Source organism: Chiloscyllium plagiosum, unplaced genomic scaffold (assembly GCF_037043375.1).
Source record: "Chiloscyllium plagiosum isolate Xiang-an unplaced genomic scaffold, Cpla_swu_hap1 HiC_scaffold_21, whole genome shotgun sequence".
Lineage (NCBI taxonomy): Eukaryota > Metazoa > Chordata > Chondrichthyes > Orectolobiformes > Hemiscylliidae > Chiloscyllium > Chiloscyllium plagiosum.
Genome location: NW_028270159.1, coordinates 9619149 through 9641004, shown reverse-complemented (window position 1 = coordinate 9641004; position 21856 = coordinate 9619149). Strand labels below are relative to the sequence as shown.

The 21856-nt window shown below is 45.3% G+C and overlaps 1 protein-coding gene across 4 annotated transcripts in view; it reads left to right on the top strand.

Annotated features, from left to right (window-relative positions):
* Positions 1–21856, top strand: part of col27a1b (collagen, type XXVII, alpha 1b) — a 707279-nt gene that overhangs the window by 554420 nt on the left and 131003 nt on the right. For all 4 annotated transcript variants that reach the window (XM_087998238.1, XM_087998237.1, XM_087998236.1 and 1 more), the window contains 6 exons: positions 1582–1635; positions 2229–2273; positions 2405–2449; positions 12997–13050; positions 16149–16202; positions 17920–17973. In XM_087998238.1, coding sequence (XP_087854364.1) covers positions 1582–1635; positions 2229–2273; positions 2405–2449; positions 12997–13050; positions 16149–16202; positions 17920–17973 — 306 coding nt within the window. The remainder of the gene's footprint in view (positions 1–1581; positions 1636–2228; positions 2274–2404; positions 2450–12996; positions 13051–16148; positions 16203–17919; positions 17974–21856) is intronic.

Below are 21856 nucleotides of genomic sequence, written 5' to 3'. Positions count from 1 at the left end.
GTTGTGATCATGGTAGGCCTGGAGCCAGGAGCTCCTGGTTGTGATCATGGTAGGCCTGGAACCAGGAGCTCCCGGTTGTGATCATGGTAGGCCCGGAGCCAGGACCTCCTGGTTGTGATCATGGTAGGCCTGGAGCCAGGAGCTCCCAGTTGTGATCATGGTAGGCCCGGAGCCAGGATCTCCCGGTTGTGATCATGGTAGGCCTGCAGCCAGGGATGCCCGGTTGTGGTCACAATCAGCCCAGAATCAGAGATTCCTGGTTGTGATTATGGCAAGCCCGGAGACATGGACTCCTGATTGTGGTCACAGTCAGCCTGGAGCCAGGGACTCCTGGTTCTGGTCACTGTAGGCCTGGAGCCAGGGACTCCTGGTTCTGGTCACTGTAGGCCTGGAGCCAGGGACTCCTAGTTGTGGTCACGGTAGGCCCAGAGCCAGGAATTCCTGGTTGTGGTGACAGTATGCCCGAAGCCAGTGACTTCTGGTTATTGACAGCAGTAGCAGTGGAGGCAGGGACTCCAGGTTGCGGGGTGAGTGTAGGTTCGGCACAGGAGCCTGCATCGTTGTTGAATTGGGCCCATCCATGAAGAGATGGCGCCTAAAGAATGCAGACTCCTACAGTGAGGCAGTGGAGGAGGAGTGAGGGGCAGGTGTCGACTCAAGACTCATGGCCGAGGTAGCAGAATGAAGTTCTGTTTTTGGTTCTACCTCTTTATTCTTAAACTGTTGAAAATGCCACTGGATTGTGGCCCATTTGAAGCTTTCCTCTGTAACTGACTATTATTAACAGTAAGATGTAAGTGACAATAAATCATCCAGTTCAATTCAAACAAAAAGACTGCGTTCTAACGCTGTGCCTTTTGAATTACCCAGGAGCCCACAGTTCTCCATGGCTTTCACATTGGCCAGACACTGATCAATCGAAGTCGAAAATCCCTCTTGTCCTGTGGCAACATAAACTGTTGTAATCGTTTGAAGTTTGCCATTCGTGCATCTGTCCTGATGAGTGCAAGACAAAAAATGTTTCCCTTTTCAGCAACATTCAAGAAATGAAATTGGACTTTTCTTTCTATGTAACCTAAACATTTGCTAGTAAGAGGAACTGAAGATGACTATGTGGTTGTTTAGTTGAAGTATGTGAATTTGTTTCAACTTTCCTGTACACTGAATGTAAAATTATCTGTGGAATTATCAAAACCATTTGCAACTAACAGCCCTGAATATTGGAATATGTACCATCTGATCTTAGCAAACCACAGAGTGCTCCTTCGCACTTTTTTCGGCGAGCACACCAATGTTTATAAAATTTAATTTGAAGCAAATCTTTGAAAGATGTCTTTGAAAGACTGCATCATTCAGATAGCCAACAAAGATTTATATTCGAGTATTAATGGAACAGGGAGGATCCTAGAAAGCAAAGCCCTAAATTACACTATGAGCAAACCAGAACATTTCAGAAGTAAGGACCCAGGAAGGAGTAAAGGGAGGAATTGCAGTTCAACACTGACTCTATGCTGAAGCTGAAATTTGGAAGAAGTACAAGGGAGAGGCGCTGCTGTTCAAATGGTCTGCTCTGTGTTTCAGGGTGCACGAGGTTCTGATGGTCTGACAGGGGAGCCAGGTCCGAAAGGTATCAAGGTATGTAAACCCCAGGGGAAATCAGGAGCATAGCTCATAGGCAATCCCCCTTCATTTCACGATTGCAAGAAGTTTCCCACTTCATCATTTAACCTTAGAGCAGAGTTAATAAGAGGTCACGTATTTGCTCAATTGGTTTTTAACACATCGGCTTAAGAGTCAAGTTTTCCAAGAATTTTTTCAGTACAGCAGTTCAGAGGCTGAGATCTAGTTCGAAAGGATCTGCTACTAATATTAAGTGATTCCGCATGAAGCAAAGGGGTATTTGTTCATTGACTTTTTTTGCTACCTTAGCAACATCTGCAAAAGATGTTGTACATCACTGACCAGCATTCCAGTCTCAGCTTTACTCACAATTTTTAAAATAACTGGTAAAATTTATTGAATGAACATTTAAGTTCCACATATAGTTGGGTGTACACTAATGGTGGTCACACTGCTAGTGAGGGTTAATCTAAATAAAGAGAATGAATAGTCAGTCCAGCAGTTCCTGCCTTTGGGTTTGTGCATAAATATTCCACTAGGTCCAAAGTGACTGAGCTCTTTATGTTCTTGTTGCTTCAAGTAATTATTTTAACTCTTTTTAATATTAGGGATCTGTAGGGAAACCAGGCCGGACTGGACCAGGTGGACAGAGGGTATGTGAAAGCAAAATAAAGACAACCCAGTATTATTTTTGTTTCATTATTTATTGAAAATATGTAATTTTATTTCTGGCAAGCACTTTAATGTATGAGGCACATCATTAAACCTTTGCCTCTATTTACAGGGTAAAAGAGGGGAACCAGGAGAAACAGGAGCAACAGGTTTTCCAGTAAGTCATGAAGCAATCACCAGAGGCCATTCTGCCCATATGTCATTGCTGGCTTTTCATGAAATGCTTTTGAATGACATGTTTTGAACCAGTAACCTGGAGTTAATCAGCAATAACAATACAATTTAACATAATGGTAATATAATGTGATGTGTAATATGTAACAATATTATACAACAGCAATATAACATACATGAGAACAGTAACAATATAACAGCAATGTAATACAATGTATACTATAAGACTGCACGGTGGCTCAGTGGTTAGCACTGCTGCCTCACAGTGCCTGAGACCCAAGTTCCGCCCTCAGGTGACTCTGTGCGGAGTTTGCACATCCTTCCTGTGTCTGTGTGGTTTTCTCCGGGTGCTCTGGTTTCATCCCACAGTCCAAAGATGTGCAGGGTAGGGTGAAGATTGGCCATGGGAAATTACCCTAGTGTCCAGGGATGATGCAGGCTAGGTGGGTTAGCCATGGGAAATACAGAGTTACAAGGGTAGGGCAAGGGTCTGGGTGGGATGCTCTCTGAAGGGTCAGTGTGGACTCGATGGACCAAACGGCCTGCTTCCATGCTGTGGGGATTCTACATTAATATGCAAAAGCCCCTGAAACAGAGGTTGAAACCTGTCCCTTCAATCCAAGCAAAACCACTCTTAAGTTCCAAAATCAGAAACTACTAGAGAAGCTCAGCAGGTCTGAAAGCATCTGTGGAGATAGAAGCATAGTTAACATTTTGAGACTAGCAACCCTCTCCAGAACTGAAGTTTCTCCAGCAATTTTTTTTAGATTAGATTACATTACAGTGTGGAAACAGGCACTTCGGCCCAACAAGTCCACACCGACCCGCTGAAGCGCAACCCACCCATACCCTACATTTACCCCTTACCTAACACTACGGGCAATTTAGCATGGCCAATTCACCTGACCTGCACATCTTTGGACTGTGGGAGGAAACCGGAGCACCCGGAGGAAACCCACGCGGACACGGGGAGAACGTGCAAACTCCACACAGTCAGTCGCCTGAGGCGGGAATTGAACCCGGGTCTCAGGCGCTGTGAGGCAGCAGTGCTAACCACTGTGCCACCGTGCCGCCCAATTTCTGTTTTCGTTTTGGATTTCTAGTATCCTCAGTCCTTTGTTTTATTTGGCTGAATAAGCTTTAAAAGAGCAGTTTCTGAGCATTGAAAAAGTGCCAGTTTGATTGTGCATACAAATGACGTGTTATTTCGTATTTGGATAAAATTGGCTTCAGTCTGGATCAAATTGGCTTAGAGATGGCAGAGGAAGTGTGGGAGTGATGATGCTCATTACAATTTTGAGTAGAATTTGAATTAGATTTTATTGTCACATGTACTGAAGTACAGAGATACCAGAGTACAGTAAAAAGTTTACAACGTCATCTCTCATGATGCCATTTTAGGTACAAAGTACCTAGGTACAAATCTTAGATACAGAATAGAGAAATAAAGAAAAATAAGTTAGATTACCATAGTATTAGTTCAAAAATAAGAAATAAAGTTAAAAGGATAAACGTTGCAGTCAGTTAAACAGTCTTTGTTCCCCCAATTCTACAATTACCAGACATTTTGCTCAAGGTGTTTGACAGTGCAATGTCTCAGTGAGTTTGCTTCCATCTGGGTGTTTTACCAGACGTGCAAAGCTTATATTGACCCCTGTAACATGAGGAACTGGGCTGGGATGCCATGGTATTCAAGAATGCAATGGACATTTGTTCCATTAACTCATTATGTACAAATACTGCATTCCTCAGGCACTTAAGTAACTGGACTATTGTTAAGCTATTAGTTTACTACAGAACAGCATGCTTCCTGTGGAGTGTCATGCTTCAAGTGCTCCTGCGATAAGATGGAGTCTGAGATCATAGTACCCTCAGTTCATATGCCGAGGTGCAGCGATGTCTTTTAAGCGATGTCTCTTAAAGGTGTGTTAACATATTGACCTTGAGATGTAACCTGTCAAGACAGAGACAGATGTGAAAGAGCCTGAGATGGTCTTTGTGCATCAGAAGAAAGGTGTGCTACCTGTGATAGAGATTGAGCAGTCTGATGGCTTTAGGTTCATTTCCTTTGCAAACTTGATTTAATGTGATTTGATTTGTTATTGTCACATGTACCTAGGTACAGGAGAAAGTTTTGTTTTGTGTGTAGTACAGACGGATCATACCATACAAAGTGCTTTAGGGTAGTAGAACAGAGTGAGGAATATAATGTTATGGCTGCAGAGAAGGTGCACAAAGAGCGAGATCAACATTAAATTTAAAATGTAAGAAGTCCATTCAGAAATCTAACAACAGCGGGAAAGAAGCTGTTGGTCTGAAATTAGGGCTAAATGCCTTTTCACCAAATTAGGTCATGCTTTCCACTTTTAATTCAGTTTTCCCAAGGGCAGAGCTGGGGAAAAAAAAGGGTTTGTTTTAATAGAGACCACTGGAGAGTGTCACCAATCAGGTAACTCAGAGCTTTATGTTTTCCTGACCATGGAGCCCAGTGGTGTAATGGTGTTACTTCGATGCAAGCTGTAGCTCAGAGTAGCGCCGTCTCCTCTGAGACAGAAGTCATGCATTCCAGTCTCTGAGCTAACTCCAGTGCAGTCGTGAGGGAGTGCGGCACTGTCAGTAAGGTCAGTGAGGTAAGGTTCTATGTAAAAATCTTGACAAAAAGCAAGAGGTTGACCTGATCAGTGTTTCTCCCTCAGCTAATGACACTGGAGTAGATTATCAGGTTGCTATCACATCATTGATCATGGGAGCTTACTGTGCACAAAATGATTGCTGTGTTTCCTCTCCCCCTTCAAAATAAAGTATTTAACTGGCTGCAAAGCATATGGGAAGTCTTGAGGTTGTGCAAAAAAAACAAGTTTTATTTTGTTTCCTGGCACTAACTTGGAACAGTGATCTGCCAATGACACTCACTCCTTTCATGGCTGCCAAGAGAGCAAAACTTCCAATTGGTCAATCTCACAGCCCCTAGCGACATACCAAAAGCTCTGAGATTGCGACTGCCAATCGCAGCTCATCACCAGTGAGCAGTAGATAGATTCGGCCTAGTTACCTCACCAGCCTGATTCAGCAATGATCCAATTTCCAGGCTTTAGTCTCTTCGCTGCTGGTTAAAATGTGCATCTCCACTTCTTGAAGAACTTGTCTTTGGAATTTCATCCTTTTAAGGCAAGAAATTCTGATTGGCCAAGGAGAAGCAAATGGACAGAGGAAGTGAGAATAAGGTCAGGCCAGTCCTCGTTCAGTGGTCAGCCCTCGTACAGTGGTCAGCTCAGGCCAGTCCTGGCCCAGTAGTCAGCCCTCACCCAGTGGTCAGCCCAGACCAGTCCTGGTCCATTGGTCAGTCATTGACATGTGGTCAGTCCAGGTCAATCCTGTCCCAGTGGTCAGCCCTTGTCCAGTGGTCATCCCAGGCCAATCCTGTCCCAGTGGTCAGCCCTCACCCAGTGGTCAGCCCACGCCACTCCTAGCCCAGAGGTCAGCCCTCGCCCAGTGGTCAGCCCAGACGAATCCTGGCCCAGTGGTCAGACCTCGCATAGTGGTCAGTCCAGACCAGTCTTGGCCTAGTGGTCATCTATCACCCAGTGGTCAGCCTTCAGTGTGTGGTCAGCCTAGACCAGTCCTGGCCCAGTGGTCAGCCCTCGCACAGTGGTCAGCCCAGACCAGTCCTGGCCCAGTGGTCAGCCCTCACCCAGTGGTCAGCCCTCTCACAGTGATCATCCAAGCTTGTGATTTCAAATAAATCTGTTTCATTATAACCTGATGTCAGTGACTTCTGACCTTGTTAATTTAGTTAGTGGCACAGGTGATTTGGTGTTTTTTTTAAAACATTGCATTCGAGAGATGGGCACCACATGGGCTGGAGTGCATGATCTCCTCCTCAAACTCCACTTCAGTTTAACCCTCCCTCTTTCCCTATGCTTCCTTTATTTGGTGATTCAGCAGTAGGCCTTCAATAAACCAGAGCTATGTTCTTCCCTGGGTTATTGACTTCTAGACAGGGAAGAAAATGTGCAAACTGATATTAGCCCTAGACTATCGATTTCCTATAAAGCACTTGTAAATCTCTTGAGAGTCTGTTGTTACTTAATTCACCATCTGTATATTGTACTGTGAATTATAGACTCCCCACAGTGCAGGGTGAGGCCATTCAGCCCATCAAATCTGCACTGACCCTCCAAAGAGTATTGCACCCGTCCCCAGGGCTCTTTTTAACCACGGCTAACCCGCTTCACTTGGACTGTGCTGACCAATCCCCCTAATCTGTGCATCTGCGGGCTGTGAAAGGAAACAGGAGCACCTGGAGGAAATCCACACAGACTCAGGGAGAATATGCAAACTTCACAGATAGTCCCCCAAGGGTGGAATCAAACCCAGCTCCCTGGCGCTGTGAGGCAGCAGTGCTAAACATTGAGCCACCGTGGTGCATAGCCTGTACAAGATGCATTACAACATGAAGTTCTGTAACATCAAATACCAAGGCTCCTTCAACAGCACTTTCCAAATGTGCGACCTCCACCAACAAGAAGGACAAGGGATTAATATTAATAACAATATAATGGGACCAGCCTGATGGCAGTGGGGCAGAATAACCTACTCCTGCTCCTAACTCTTGTCTTCACTTCAGTGCACCACTCCCTGAAAGTTCCCCTCTAAGCCACTCACCACCCTGCATTGGAAATATATCGCCATTCATTCAGTATCACTGGGTAAAAATCCTTGCAACTCCCTCACTAACAGTGTGGCCCATCTACCTACACCCCAAATGATGCAGGAATTCAAGAAGAAAGCTCCCTTGCACATTCTCAAGGGCAATGGGTAACAAATGCTGATACTGCCAGCAACACCCACATCTCAGGGATTAATACAGAAAATTGGCTGGATGAACAGAGAGACACTTTGTATTATACGTGTGACTGTTTTAAATTCAGCTGCTAGCACTTAAATATTTCAAAAAGCCCTTTGCTATTAAAAGTAGCAATCAATAATGAAAGGCTTTCCATCAAATGCATTTGAAGTTGTGAATTTGGACAGGCTGTTTAAAATAGAATTAACATACCTTTATCATTAATATACATAGAGTATAATTTGTTAATTTGTTCATTATGAATGCATTTCATCATTCAGTCCAAACTAAACAAAATGGTCATATGTTTTATGCAGAAGTTGTTATAGGGTCTAAAATATTCTGCTGTCCCTAGTTCAAAAACCACAAATCAATTGAATGTGTCTCAAATCTTGATAACAAAATCCAATTACTCAGATGTATTCTGGGTTCCAATCAGGAATCTACTTTAAGATGTTGTGTTTGGATTTGATATTCTGTCCATGAAGAGTGAATTGGAAGTGGTTTGGCGCGTTGGAATGTTATTCGTTCGTCACCATTTTGATTTTAAATATTTTGCTTGGACCATTGAAGTGCGTACAGTCGGAATCGATGGGAAGTGGTTTAGACCTTGGAACCTAGTGTGTCAAGCCAGGCTACACATTTAAATGTCCTGCTTGTTGAGTGGTTCCATACAGAGGGAGTTAACAAGATAATATTTTAATGCATTGCAATCCTAGATTCAATCAAGATTATTCTTACAGCAAAATGAATTAATCTGTTGTCGTCAAAAGTGTGGTTACAACAAACTACTGTTCATTTACCTACAAAAAGAGTTTTGTTTCTCTTCCAATTATTTTCTTTTACACATTAAACAAATTCTGTCTGAATCTTCCAAATGAAAGATTCTACGGTGATATTCCAGGGCAGGGAAACCTTTAGTATCCGGTTAATATACTTCACTCAACTAATCCAACCAGTTTGCACAAAATCATTGAATTGTTGCACTGCAGCAAGAGACCAATCAGTTCATCATGTCTCTGTTACTGTGCATGCTGATGTACTGTACATCATAGCAGCCCATCTCCTGCCTTCTCTGTATAATCCTGCATGTTTCACATTATAATCCAATTCCCACTTGAATACCTTAATTCACTCTGCCTCCACCACACTCTCAGACAGTGCACAGTGGGGTCTGTGGGGGGCGTGTCAGCAGAATGCTAACCAGATCCTAACCACTTGCTGAATGATGATCTCTCTTCTCATGTCTCCTTTGCTTTTTTAGGCCATTTATGTTAAATGTGTCCCCTTCTTCTCAATGCTTCCACCAAAGGGAAAAGCAGCGAGAGAGAAAATAGCTCCGAGAGAGGGAGGAACAGATTAACATAAACAAAGCCAATTCAAATTATTGACAGATTTTATTCAAAAGTATAATTCTCTGTTTCTTTTAATGAGATTTTGGATTTTAATGCTTTGTGAGCATGGACGTCCAGTTGTGCAGTCTTTTTACTCACCACCTGACCGTCCCAAAGCCACACTCTCTCAGAATTGCAAAGGACCCACTCTGTACAACATCCTCAGGAGAATCCATACTCTCAACAAACAGTATTTCAATTCCATCTCAAACATCAAAAACTGGAAGTACAACAAACTTTTATCTACCCACCTCCATAACCAGCGCTCCTCAAACATTCCAGAAGATTCCCCTGGCCTTGGAAACGCCATTAGCCATGTGGCTGATGCAGCTACCACCCCCACGCTGATTGATGATGTCACTACTGCCCCCATCATGGCCACTCCCACAGCCACTCCCGGCCCTCACATCATCGCTGATGCCACACGCTCAGTGACTTCCGCCACCCCTACTGCCATGTCTGCCACCACCTCCGCCCCCACCAGCGCCACTCACCTGCATTCTGCTGACACGCCCCCCACAGACCCCACTGTCACTATCCCCACCCCCCAGAACCCCGAGGGGAACACTACCCCTACTCATGACTCTACCCCCATTCCCCCCACCATCACACCCACTCCAGGTACTGGCTCCGACCCCACTCCCAGCTCTACACCTACACCAGCTTCCGGCTCCCAGCCCTGCCGAGTTTTCACCATCCCCCCAGACCTCCCCCTCACTGAGGACGAACGATCAGTCCTTAGCAAAGGACTCACCTTTGTCCCCCTCCGTCCACACATCAATGAATTTAATACACGCCGTGACATCGAACAATTCTTCCGTCGCCTCCGCCTCCGAGCTTACTTTCACAATCAGGACTCCCGCCCACCTTCCGAGGACCCCTTCGCCCACCTCCAACACACTACATCCACCTGGACACCCCGCGCTGGCCTATTACCTGCCCTCGACCTCTTCATTTCCAACTGCCGCCGGGACATTAACCGCCTCATCCTGTCGACCCCCCTCCCCCACTCCAACCTCTCACCCTCACAACGCGCAGCCCTCCAATCCCTCTGCTCCAATCCTGACCTCACCATCAAGCCAGCGGACAAAGGGGGCGCAGTGGTAGTCTACATCGCTGAAGCCAAACGCCAACTCGAGGACACCTCTTCCTACCGCCCCCTTGACCATGACCCCACCCCCCATCACCAAACCATCATCTCCCAGACCATACACAACCTCATCACCTCAGGAGATCTCCCACCCACAGCTTCCAACCTCATAGTCCGGGAACCCCGCACTGCCCGGTTCTACCTCCTTCCCAAGATCCACAAGCCTGACCACCCTGGCCGACCCATTGTCTCAGCATGCTCCTGCCCCACTGAACTCATCTCTACCTACCTCGACACTGTCCTATCCCCCCTAGTCCAGGAACTCCCCACATACGTTCGAGACACCACCCACGCCCTGCACCTCCTACAAGACTTCCATTTCCCCGGCCCCCAACGCCTCATCTTCACCATGGATATCCAATCCCTCTACACCTCCATCCGCCATGACCAGGGCCTCCAAGCCCTCCATTTTTTCCTCTCCAGACGTTCCCAACAGTACCCCTCCACCGACACTCTCATTCGTTTGGCCGAACTGGTCCTCACCCTTAACAATTTCTCCTTTGAATCCTCCCACTTCCTCCAGACCAAAGGGGTAGCCATGGGCACACGTATGGGCCCCAGCTATGCCTGTCTCTTTGTTGGCTACGTAGAGCAGTTGATCTTCCGTAATTACACCGGCACCACTCCCCACCTCTTCCTCCGCTACATTGATGACTGCATTGGCGCCACCTCGTGCTCCCGCGAGGAGGTTGAGCAATTCATCAACTTCACCAACACATTCCACCCTGACCTTAAATTTACCTGGACCATCTCTGACACCTCCCTCCCCTTCCTGGACCTCTCCATCTCCATCAGTGACGACCGACTTGACACTGACATTTTCTACAAACCCACCGATTCCCACAGCTACCTGGATTACACCTCTTCCCACCCTACCTCTTGCAAAAATGCCATCCCGTATTCCCAATTCCTCCGCCTCCATCGTATCTGCTCCCAGGAGGAGCGGTTCCACCATAGAACACACCAGATGGCCTCCTTCTTTAGAGACCGCAATTTCCCTTCCCACGTGGGTAAAGATGCCCTCCAACGCATCTCATCCACATCCCGCATCTCCGCCCTCAGACCCAACCCCTCCAACCGCAACAAGGACAGAACGCCCCTGGTGCTCACCTTCCACCCTACCAACCTTCGCATAAACCAAATCATCCGCCACCTCCAAACAGACCCCACCACCAGAGATATATTTCCCTCCCCACCCCTCTCCGCCTTCCGCAAAGACCGTTCCCTCCGTGACTACCTGGTCAGGTCCACGCCCCCCTACGACCCACCCTCCCATCCTGGCACTTTCCCCTGCCACCGCAGGAACTGTAAAACCTGTGCCCACACCTCCTCCCTCACCTCCATCCAAGGCCCTAAAGGAGCCTTCCACATCCATCAAAGTTTTACCTGCACATCCACTAATATCATCTATTGTATCCGTTGCTCCCGATGCGGTCTCCTCTACATTGGGGAGACTGGACGCCTCCTAGCAGAGCGCTTTAGGGAACATCTCAGAGACACCCGCATCAATCAACCAAATCGCCCAGTGGCTCAACATTTCAACTCCCCCTCCCACTCTGCCGAGGATATGGAGGTGCTGGGCCTCCTCCACCGCCGCTCCCTCACCACCAGACGCCTGGAGGAAGAACGCCTCATCTTCCGCCTCGGAACACTTCAACCCCAGGGCATCAATGTGGATTTCAACAGTTTCCTCATTTCCCCTTCCCCCACCTCATCCTAGTTTCTAACCTCCAGTAACTCGACCTGTCCGGACTTGTCCGACCTGCCCAGCTCCTTTTCCACCTATCCACTCCACCCTCTCTTCCCTGACCTATCTCCTTCATCTCCTCTCCCACCTACCTATTGTACTCTATGCTACTCTCTCCCCACCCCCACCCTCCTCTAGCTTATCTCTCCATGCTTCAGGCTCTCTGCCTTTATTCCTGATGAAGGGCTTTTGCCCGAAACGTCGATTTTGCCTGTCCTCGGATGCTGCCTGAATTGCTGTGCTCTCCCAGCACCACTAATCCAGAACCTCCCAAAGCCTGTCCACCATGAAGTCAGGAGTGTGATGGAATACTCCCCACTTGCCTGGATGGGTGCAGGTCCAACAGCATTCAAAAAGCTCAACAGCATCCAGGACAAAACAGCCTGCTTGATTGGACCACACTCAACATCTTAAACCCTCCCTTTACCACTGACCTACAGTGGCAACGGTGTGTGCTACATACAAATTGCATTTAGCAACACACTAATCCTATGCCAACACTTTCCAAAACTATAATTTCTATCAACTAGATGGACAAGAGCAGCAGATACATGAAAGCATCACAATCTGCGTATTCCCTCCAAGCCATCACCATCCCAACTTGGAAATATATCGCCATTCCTTCACTGTCACTGGGTCAAGATCCTGAAATTCCCTCCCTAAGGGCATTGTGGGTCAACCTACAGCATATGGACTGCAGCGGTTCAAGAAGGCAGCTCATCTCCACCTTCTCAAGGGCAATTTGGAATGGTCCATAAATGCTGGCTTTGCTATTAAGAACAGAGAAAAATGATCTTAGTTTGGTGTTACAGAGTTAAGCTAGAAGTCTAAAGTGCAGCAGAGACCCTTAACATGCCAATAATCCAACTGTCAAACAATTAATTGGGGCTAATGGTCTGTGCTGCATGTTCTTTTTGTCTGTTTCCTGACATTAGAAAAGTTGTGCCAGTACATATTTTTCTCCTTTTATGTTTTAATAATAAACATTGTTTAGTCTAGCCCCTGGAAGGCAAGTATTCTGTCCTTAGTGCATGATGATCCTTTCCTTTTCTTCAAGTTACCAAGTTCATCATTAGTTCTTGAGTTTGCAAAGTCTTTCATTTTTAAACAGCCTCTGTCCTGTTCCTCACAGAGCACGTGAATGGGACTTAGTACAGATTGCTACTGAGAAAAATCTTGTGGCTGGCACAGTAATAGTGCGTAAGAGTATACCAGGAATGGAAAATCCAGTCAGTTTTCAAAACTGAAACTAAGTTATAGAGGAAACTGGAATGGCTTCATTGAAACCAAACAACACTTTAATATAACTTTGTTAAAGGCTGTCGTGGTTTCATTGTTTTAGTTTGTTTACCCAACCTTTGACCGTTGAGAATGAACTGTTCTGTTGTTGCAGGGTATTCCTGGACCTTCTGGTGCTCCAGGCGCTAAAGGAATCCCGGGAGAGCCAGTAAGTACCTTCACAAGATACCAACTGCATGAAAGCATGATCTGATCAGGAGAAGGAAGTTCTATATTGAATTCTAAACTTTAATTTGATTTATTGGTGTCACATGTACCAGGTACAGTGAAAAGTTTTATTTTGCGTGCAGTGCAGGCAGATCATACCATACAAAGCGCATAAGAATAATAGAACAGAGCAAGGAATACAATATTACAGTCCATTCAAAAATCTAATAACTAGCAGGGAAGATGCTGTTCTTGAATCTGTTGGTTCAAGCTTCTGAAACGCAACAGTATGAATGTGTGGAGTAGGAGTAGGCCATTCAGCCCCATGAGCGTGTTCCGCCATTCAGTATGATCTGATTATAACCTCGCCCCATGTTCCTTCCTACTCCTGATAAACCCCTCACCTCGCCACTTCCCCTTTCTTATCGAGAAAACCTATCCACCTCTGCACCAAAAACATTCAAGGACTCAGCTTTCTCTGCCTTTTCAAGAAGGGAGCACGAAAAACTGGCAGTCCAAAAACTGAGAGATAAGCCTGTGTCTGATCTCCGTTGTAAACAAGGTATATACAGTAATACCTGTGAGTGGAATTCAGGTTTCCCCAGCCAAATGCATAAGCCAGACTGAGCACTGAGAATGCTGGAGAAACACAGCAAGTCTGGCAGCATCCGTGCAGAGTGAAACAGAGGTAATGTTTTGGCTCTAGTAATACTGGAATACTAGACTGGACCAGATCGGACCCGAAACGTTAACTCTGTTTCTGTCTGCACGGATGCTGCCAGACCTGCTGAGTTTCTCCAGTATTCTCTGTATTTGGTTCAGATTTCCAGCCATTTTGCCTTTATTCCACAAATCCTAAACAATATCAAATTCTTCATTTGGACGTATTGATACAAAGGGTTAACCTTCAAACAACAGGGAAAGGTTAAAGGATCGTCAACAGAAGTGACATGGGAAGCAGCTCTGTTGAAGAGTCATGTAGACTCGAAACGTTTGCTTGCTCTCTACAGTTGCTCCCTGACCCATTGGGATCTCCAATATTTGTTGTTTTCATGGAAAGCTGCACCATGTGCAGACATTTGAGATCATTAGTTGGGGTCTGACAGAACAAATTAGTCGCCTCCTTATCATGAAACCTAGAATCTGATTTAGGAGTTGCCTGTTTGTAGTTTTGGAATTTTTTTAAACTTATGCACGTCTGGCCTGTCTCCTTTGTGCCATGGGATGTGGATTTTGGCCACGGGGTTTCGGATCATTTCCACTGATGACTGCACTATTGACTCTCTCTCTCTAGCCTCTTCTTATAATTGACGGGCTCCTCTCCACTGACACCTCATCCTTGTTAGTCAGGCCTTCCACCACTGCATCCTGGAACTCCGTGCCTGTCACACTCTGTCCCTTGAATTCAATCGCTCTCCATTTTTAAAACCGATGCCTGTCTTTTCTCGGCTATATGTGTTTCCTCCAGCCCCTGATTCCTCACATCAATGCCATCCTTGGATAGTGTCATATATATTCCATAGACTCCCAGCTCTACCTCCCTCAACTCCATAGACCATGAATCATTGTGTAACTTCCTCCGAACTAAACCTGGGAGCACTGATGCTGCCATCTCCATCCTTGACTGTGGCCACAGTCTGAGAGGAAACCAAACAGTCAGCAAGCTTTTCCTTCTATTTGACTTTGTATCCTCTCCACCGACTGGCACCTCCAAGGTATCACTGCTTCCACTTCTACCTCAGTCCATTGACCACAGAATCCCTCGGATGTGCCCTTGTTGTATTGAGTCTTTATTACCCTCACACATTCCCTTGTTTGTTCCAGTCTTTAGTACTGTAGTTCTCTCTTGGCCAGATTCCCATTCCCCACTTTCCATTGATAACCCATGTCCTAAATGTTTCTGTCCATTTTACATTGTACACCATTTAACATCCTGCCCATTTTATCCATCCTCGCTTTTGATAATATCTCTTGTCTTGCACATCCACAGATTTGAAATTCTAGTCCTTTTGTTCTAATCCCTCCATAACGTCATCCCTCTGCAACCTTACGGAGTTCATTGTTGGACTCTGATTGACTGAGGTGTTGCCGTGGAGACACCAACAGTGAATCATGGGCTCCACAAGTCTTAATAATGGAGCAAGGCTTAAATGTGTTCCACATTTACAGAGAACAGATCTGTGTATGTGAATATACGTCCCTGCTAAAGACGTACATGAGCCATGCTATGAGCATGATTGATTGTCTTAAATTGGATATTTTGTGGAGCTATTGACCCTCCCTGGATTGTTAGACCATAAGGCATAGGAACAAAAATTAGGCCATTCAGCCAATCGAGTCTGCTTCGCCATTCAGTCATGGCTGATAAGTTTCTCAATTCTCCCACTTTCTCCCCATAACCCTTGATTCCCTTAATACTCAAGAACCTATCTATCTCAGTCTTAAATATACCCAATGACCTGCCTCCACAGCCATCTGTGGCAATGAATCCTGTTCAGCCTGTGTTGCTCAGTGACTAAATCACATAGGTAGATGGGGTCGGTCTGGGTGGTATAGTCTTCGGAGAGTTGATGTGGACTTGATAGGCTGAATGGTCTGTTCCCACACTGTAGGGATTCTATTCTGTGATCTCCTTCAGTTCAGCCAACCTCTCACTGAGCAGATATGCAGCTCCCTTTAGCAGGGCAGCGAACACAGAGAATGCAAGCCTTCAACTTAGAATAAGCACTGAACAATCTCAGTGGAAGAGTGTTCTTGTGCCTTATTGACAAAAAAAAGGGTTTATGACACAATGTCTGAGAGCTAAAAAAAAGCAGAACTGGAATACTTCAACAGTGGTGTCATTCAGGGAAGTGTGTCCTCTCTCTCAATACTTAGCAAACTGGGCAATATGACCATTGCAGCCAAATGTACAGTACACAGGGCAATATGTATAACCACATGAGCTTGGTTTGGTATTTAATGCTGCCTGTTGCCGCCGGTCTGTGATTTGTAGCTCAGCATTTACCATCAGTAAATATTCTTCAGTCGAAAGTTATTTGTAAGCTGACCTAAGCTCAAATTGTGAAAATCGTTTAAATCTTCATTTTATTTTTCCAGGGACCACCAGGGCCTGAGGGGATGATTGGGTTGCTGGGGGAGATGGGACCAAAGGTAAGATGAAAACTCATCTTTTGTTTAAAAAAACATTCAATTGATTGAAATCTATTCTGAGTGGGAAAAAAAAGACTATTATTGTTTAGAGAAAGAAAACATCTGGTTCACTAATGTCCTTTAGAGAAGAGAAATCTGCCATCCATACCCAGTCTGGCCTACACGTGACTCCAGACCCACAGCAATGTGGTTGATTCTTAACTGCTTTCTGGGCAATTAGGGATAGGCAGTAAATGCTGGCCCAGCCAGAGACGCCCTCATTCCATGAATGAATTTTTAAAAATTGTTAACCATCCTAGTCTACATATGACTCCAGACCCATTGCAATGTGGTTGACTCTTAACTGCCCTCTGAAATGGCCCAACATGTTGATGAGTTTGAGGACAATTAGAAATGGGCAACATTGGCTGATTTTGTCAGTGATGCCCATGTTCATGATAAAATAAGAAACATTCAACTGAAAAAAGCAATCTGGGAAAGGCTTTTCACCAGCTTCTTTATAGACTCCCGGTTAGAGGCAGGAATAGTTGTCACCAGCAGCAGCTTTTCCTGTTTCTCTTTGAAGGTTGGAATCAGAACCCTCCAGACACAAGGAGAAACCTTCTCGGGCAATGAGTGTTTAGGATCTAGAACACCCTGCTGGAATACAGTCAAACTGAGACTTTCAATAAGGGAATTGGCTTATTATGTAACAAGGATATGCTGTGGGATCTTGAGGTGCAAGTGCATAGCTCCCTGAAAGTGGCAAACCAAATGGATAAGGTGGTAAAGAAGGTGTATTACATGCTTGTCTTCATTGGTCAGGGTACTGAGTATAAAAGTTGGCAAGTCATGTTGCAGCTTTGTGAAACTTTAGAGAGACCACATCTGGGTATTGTGTATAGTTCTGGTCCCCACGCTGTAGGAAGGATGTGGACTCTTTGGAGAGGGTGCAGTAGAGTCTTACCAGGATGTTGCCTGGATTGGAGTGTATTAGCTATAAGAAGAGGTTGGACAGACTTCAGTTGTTTTCACTAGAACATCGTAAGCTGAGGGGCAACCTGATAGAAATATATAAAATTATATGAGGCATAAATACAGCAGAGTTGTTTTCCCAGGGTGGAAACATCAAATATCCAGGGGAAAAGGCTTGAGGTTGAGAGGAGGAAAGTTTAAAGGAGATGTGTGAGGCAAATGTTTTACACAGAGAGTGTAGGTGCCTGGAACACGTTGTCAGGAGAGGAGGTAAAAACAGATACGATAGCAACATTTAAGAGGAACAGAGACGGGAATAGAGGGATATGGACCATGGGCAGGCTGATGGGATTAGTTTAGAGTAGCATCATAGTCAGTACAGACATGATGGGCCAAAGGGTCTGTTCCTGTGCTGAACTGTTCTATGATCTACATGTAGAGCTAAACAGAGAAGGCAGAGGAATGGTCAAAGCAGACACAATGACGTAAATGTCCTCCTTCCATAATGTAACACCTCTTTAATTCTGTCAGGAGCTGGTATACCCAAGGCCCCCTCTGCATCATGGCAGGACCAAGCTGAGCAGAGGAGAGTGTGTTTCAATGTGTTGTACTGACAGGCTCCAACCCTGGTCCAGCATTTTCCTTTGTCAGTCCTTCCCACCAATCAGAGTCTAATTGCCACAGATTTCATTTACATTCAGACCATGTTGTGGGAGTTTTTCACTAAAGGCTCTTCCTAATTCTCTTTCCCTCTATATTTCAGGGGCTTCCTGGCCCAACTGGAGAACCTGGACTCCCAGGTGACCCTGGAGAGAAGGTACAACTTTCTAATCGTTACATGACGGGACTTTCGTTTCGCTGCCCGGCTTCCTGGTTACGGCCCGGTCCACCCGGGTGTGTGTGTGTGTGTGTGTGTGTGTGTGTGTGTGTGTGTGTGTGTGTGTGTGTGTGTGTGTGTGTGTGTGTGTGTGTGTGTGTGTGTGTGTGTGTGTGTGTGAGTGATCAGATATGTTCAAAAGTTCAATCTTCAGGAGGTCTCTAATTCTGAATGGTAGAAAGCAAAGTTCACAAAATCTGAAGAGTGTGCCTGCCTCTTCATCAGGGATAGGCTGTAAGCAGCAGTAATGAGGCAGCTCCCAAGTTTCCAGCTACACAATTTCTGTTTCCACAGTCTGTTTACTGGCTGCCAGCGAAATTTACATCAGACCAGATGTGAATCTCCGGCATCAGGAGTTTCTGCATAACTATTTTCAAATCTGCCCTTAATATATGCTTGTAACAGATTCATTCATGATTGCTGTGGCAAGTAGTACAAGTCCTCACGTGGAAGGGAGCATGCTGCTTCAAACTCTGCAAAGGCTTGGTGTGTTCAATGTGCTGCCTTGAATCCACACAGGCCATTCAGCCCTTTGATGTTGTACTGTTGTTCACTTAGATTATCATTCATCTCTATCTCACTCATCCCATGCACCCACCCTATGGTCCATGTGATTCTTTTCATAAAATACTTTTCATCACATTTGGAAAATTCCACCTAACTCGTGTCTTTTGAAAAAGGGATTCCTGACTTTGTAATGAAGTGATTTCTAATTTCGCTGCTGAACGGGGGGGAAGTGGTGGTGTAGTGGTAATGTTATTGGTAACCCACATTCCTAGACAGAACTTCTCAGGGTGCATGGTGACTCCGTGGTTAGCACGGCTACCTCACAGCACCAGGAACCTGGGTTTAATCCCACCCTCAGCTGACTGTCTGTATGGAGTTTACACAATCTCCCTGTGTCTGTATGGGTTTCCTCCCACAGTCCAACAATGTGCTCGTTAGGTGGATTGGCCATGTTAAATTGTCCATAGTGGCCAGGCTGGGTGGGTTCACCATTGGATTAAAGGAGTGGGTCTGGGTGCAACACTTTTTGGAGGATTGGGGTGTAGACTTGATGCTTCTGCACTGTAGGGATTCAATGAACAGAGTAGCCCTAATTTTACAAATAGTGCATCCTCTTGCACTGGATCGTCTCAAGAGAGGAGGCAGCCTGAGTTAACTTTTAATCATTATAAACACCTTGATGAGATGACTGTCCACTTGCTGAAGGGAATACTGGACAATTTTAATTTGAGTTCATGTTAATAAAGCTTCCACAATCTTACCAGACTGTAGCGCTACTCTCTCATTAGAGAGACACAGCTGGTGGTGCTTGAACCTGAGGGTCACCACACTTGAGGTGAGGGGGGAAGGGATTGAGAAGGAAAATCCTTCAGAGTAATCTTAACCTGTGTGAGAATTGAACCCACATTGTTAGTGTCATTCTGCATCGCAAACCAGCCACCCATCCAACTGAGCTAGCCCCACAGTACAATATCCCAGCAATGCTCCCCTATTCACCGTGCTGGTAAACCTGTTTTCATTCAGAATAATGAAGAGAGTCTAAATTTTAACCAGATTGTGGTTTGTTTTCTGTGAAATTCAAGGAGATTATATGGCCGATTTGGGAAAATTAATTTTTGTTGCTTGGTTCTGAAAGTGCCAAGTCGTATCATTGTCGTCATTATATATCATACAAAGTGGATCCTGTTTGACTGATGGCAAAGCGTGTTGTTTACTGCCACGCAAAACACAAACCCTTTTACAAAATTTATGAGGCTGTTGATACTCCTTTAAGGCACTCCACTTCCAAAAATAAACACAGTTATCCTGCCAGTAAACCAAAGTTATTTTGGAAGAGACCCTAGCTGCTATTTACTTAAACTTGTTGAAAACTATGAGGACACATGAGAGTAATACCGTTCCAGATTGAGTACATTATAACTGTACTTAAGATTGCAATATTTATGGATTGGAACTTAGACAATGTTGCATTAAGAACAAAATTGAAGTTGAACTGTAAATACTGCAACAGATTATAATTATTTTGGTGTTAATTAGGTCAGGGTTTAAACCTTAGATTGCTGACTTTCTTAACTAAGCAGCTCTGAATGGTTGGGCTAACTGACCTGACCATTCCTTAGCTTCAGTTTTAAATGTTTGCATATACATATAAAATGTTAAATGCATTCTTGTTTTCAATCATTATATTAGTATTCATCCTGGGGCAAATTCTCAAATACTTGATTATTCTTTAAAACTCCCAAACTTAAATACATCCCAACGGACAGGCTTGAAGGAAAGCACATGGTTAAGAATAGCCAAAAGAAGCATTTCCAGCTTTTCCTGTTTTTATTGAAGTCACCTTTTCTGATGTCACTCATAGAATGATCAAATCCTAAATGTGCAGAAAGAGGCCATTCGGCCCATCAAGTCTGCACCAACCCTCCAAAGGGCATCCCATTCAGACCCAACTGTAACCCTTATCCCTGTAAACCTGCATTTCCCATCAGTAACCCTGCACATCCCTGGACTCTATGGTGGCCAATCCACCCTAACCTAGCAGAAAGATCACCGCAGGTGTGTGGATTGGGAGGACATTATTAGGTACCACGAAAAGCCAAGGAAAGGGACCCACAAGAAATCAGAAGCAAATTGCTTTGTGACAAACACCCAGCCGTCAAAGGGCAGGGAGAGTAGGCCGTGTTGAACACCTTCAGGGTTGGATAAGGCTAACCTGCACATCTTTGCTTGCCGGTGACCCAAATCACAAAAGGCACACTTTTAAAATGATTCCCATGTCCACCAGATGAGAGATTTTGGTGAAATCTCCCCAAATCGTCACCACAAGGTGTCGAGGGGGAACCCTCTCACCCACTCACTGACTTAAATCCTGGCCGATGAGCTTCAATCTACATTGGAGTGGCGATTGAGTGGAGATTCTAGTGCAGTGTCCAATCAAGTTCCTTCATGCTTTCGGTTTGACTCGGAATGGGAAATTTGTTTTGCCACAGTTCCTGAGGAGTGCCCAATTTGAGCATTAAAAACAGAAGTAGGAGCATTTGGCTCACTGGGCCTGTCCAATTGCTGAGCTGAAGGTGATTAATCCGTCACTCAGTGTTTGGTGTGAACACTCCTCGGTAATGTGCAACATTATCTGTGTTTCCCTCCAAGTGCATAAGGAATTTGGACTGGGACCTGACGATGGTGCTTGAATGTGGAGGCATCTTATCCAACCCTGAAGCTGTTCTACCCTCTCTGTAGTAGTGCAAAGAATCATAGAACCCCCTACAGTGTGGAAACAGGCCATTTAGCCCAACAAGTCCACACTGACCCTCATAAGATTGTCCCAACCAGACCCAATCCCCTACTACTCTACATTTCCCCTGACTAATACACCTAGTGTACACATCTCTGAACACTATGGGCAATCCACCTAGCCTGCATATCTTTGGATTGTGGGAGGAAACTAGAGCACCTGGAGGAAACCCACTCAGATGTGGGGAAAATGCGCAAACTCCATATAGACAGTCGCCCAGGGGTGAAATCGAACCCGGGTCCCTGGTGCTGTGAGGTAGCAGTGCTAACCACTGAGCCACCATGTCGCCCTCAAAGCCTGCACCTTGATGGCTGGGAGTTTGTCACAAGGTGCTTAGACAGAGTGAGGCATACTGATTACAACTGCACAGGAGCTGCACAAAGCAAGATCAACGTTATTTGAAGTCAGAGAGGTCCATTCATCAGTCTGACAACGGCAGGGAGAAGCTGTTCTTGAACCTGTTAGTATGTGTGTGTGTGTGTTCAAGCTTCTGTATCTCCTGCCTGACGGAAGAGGTTGTAG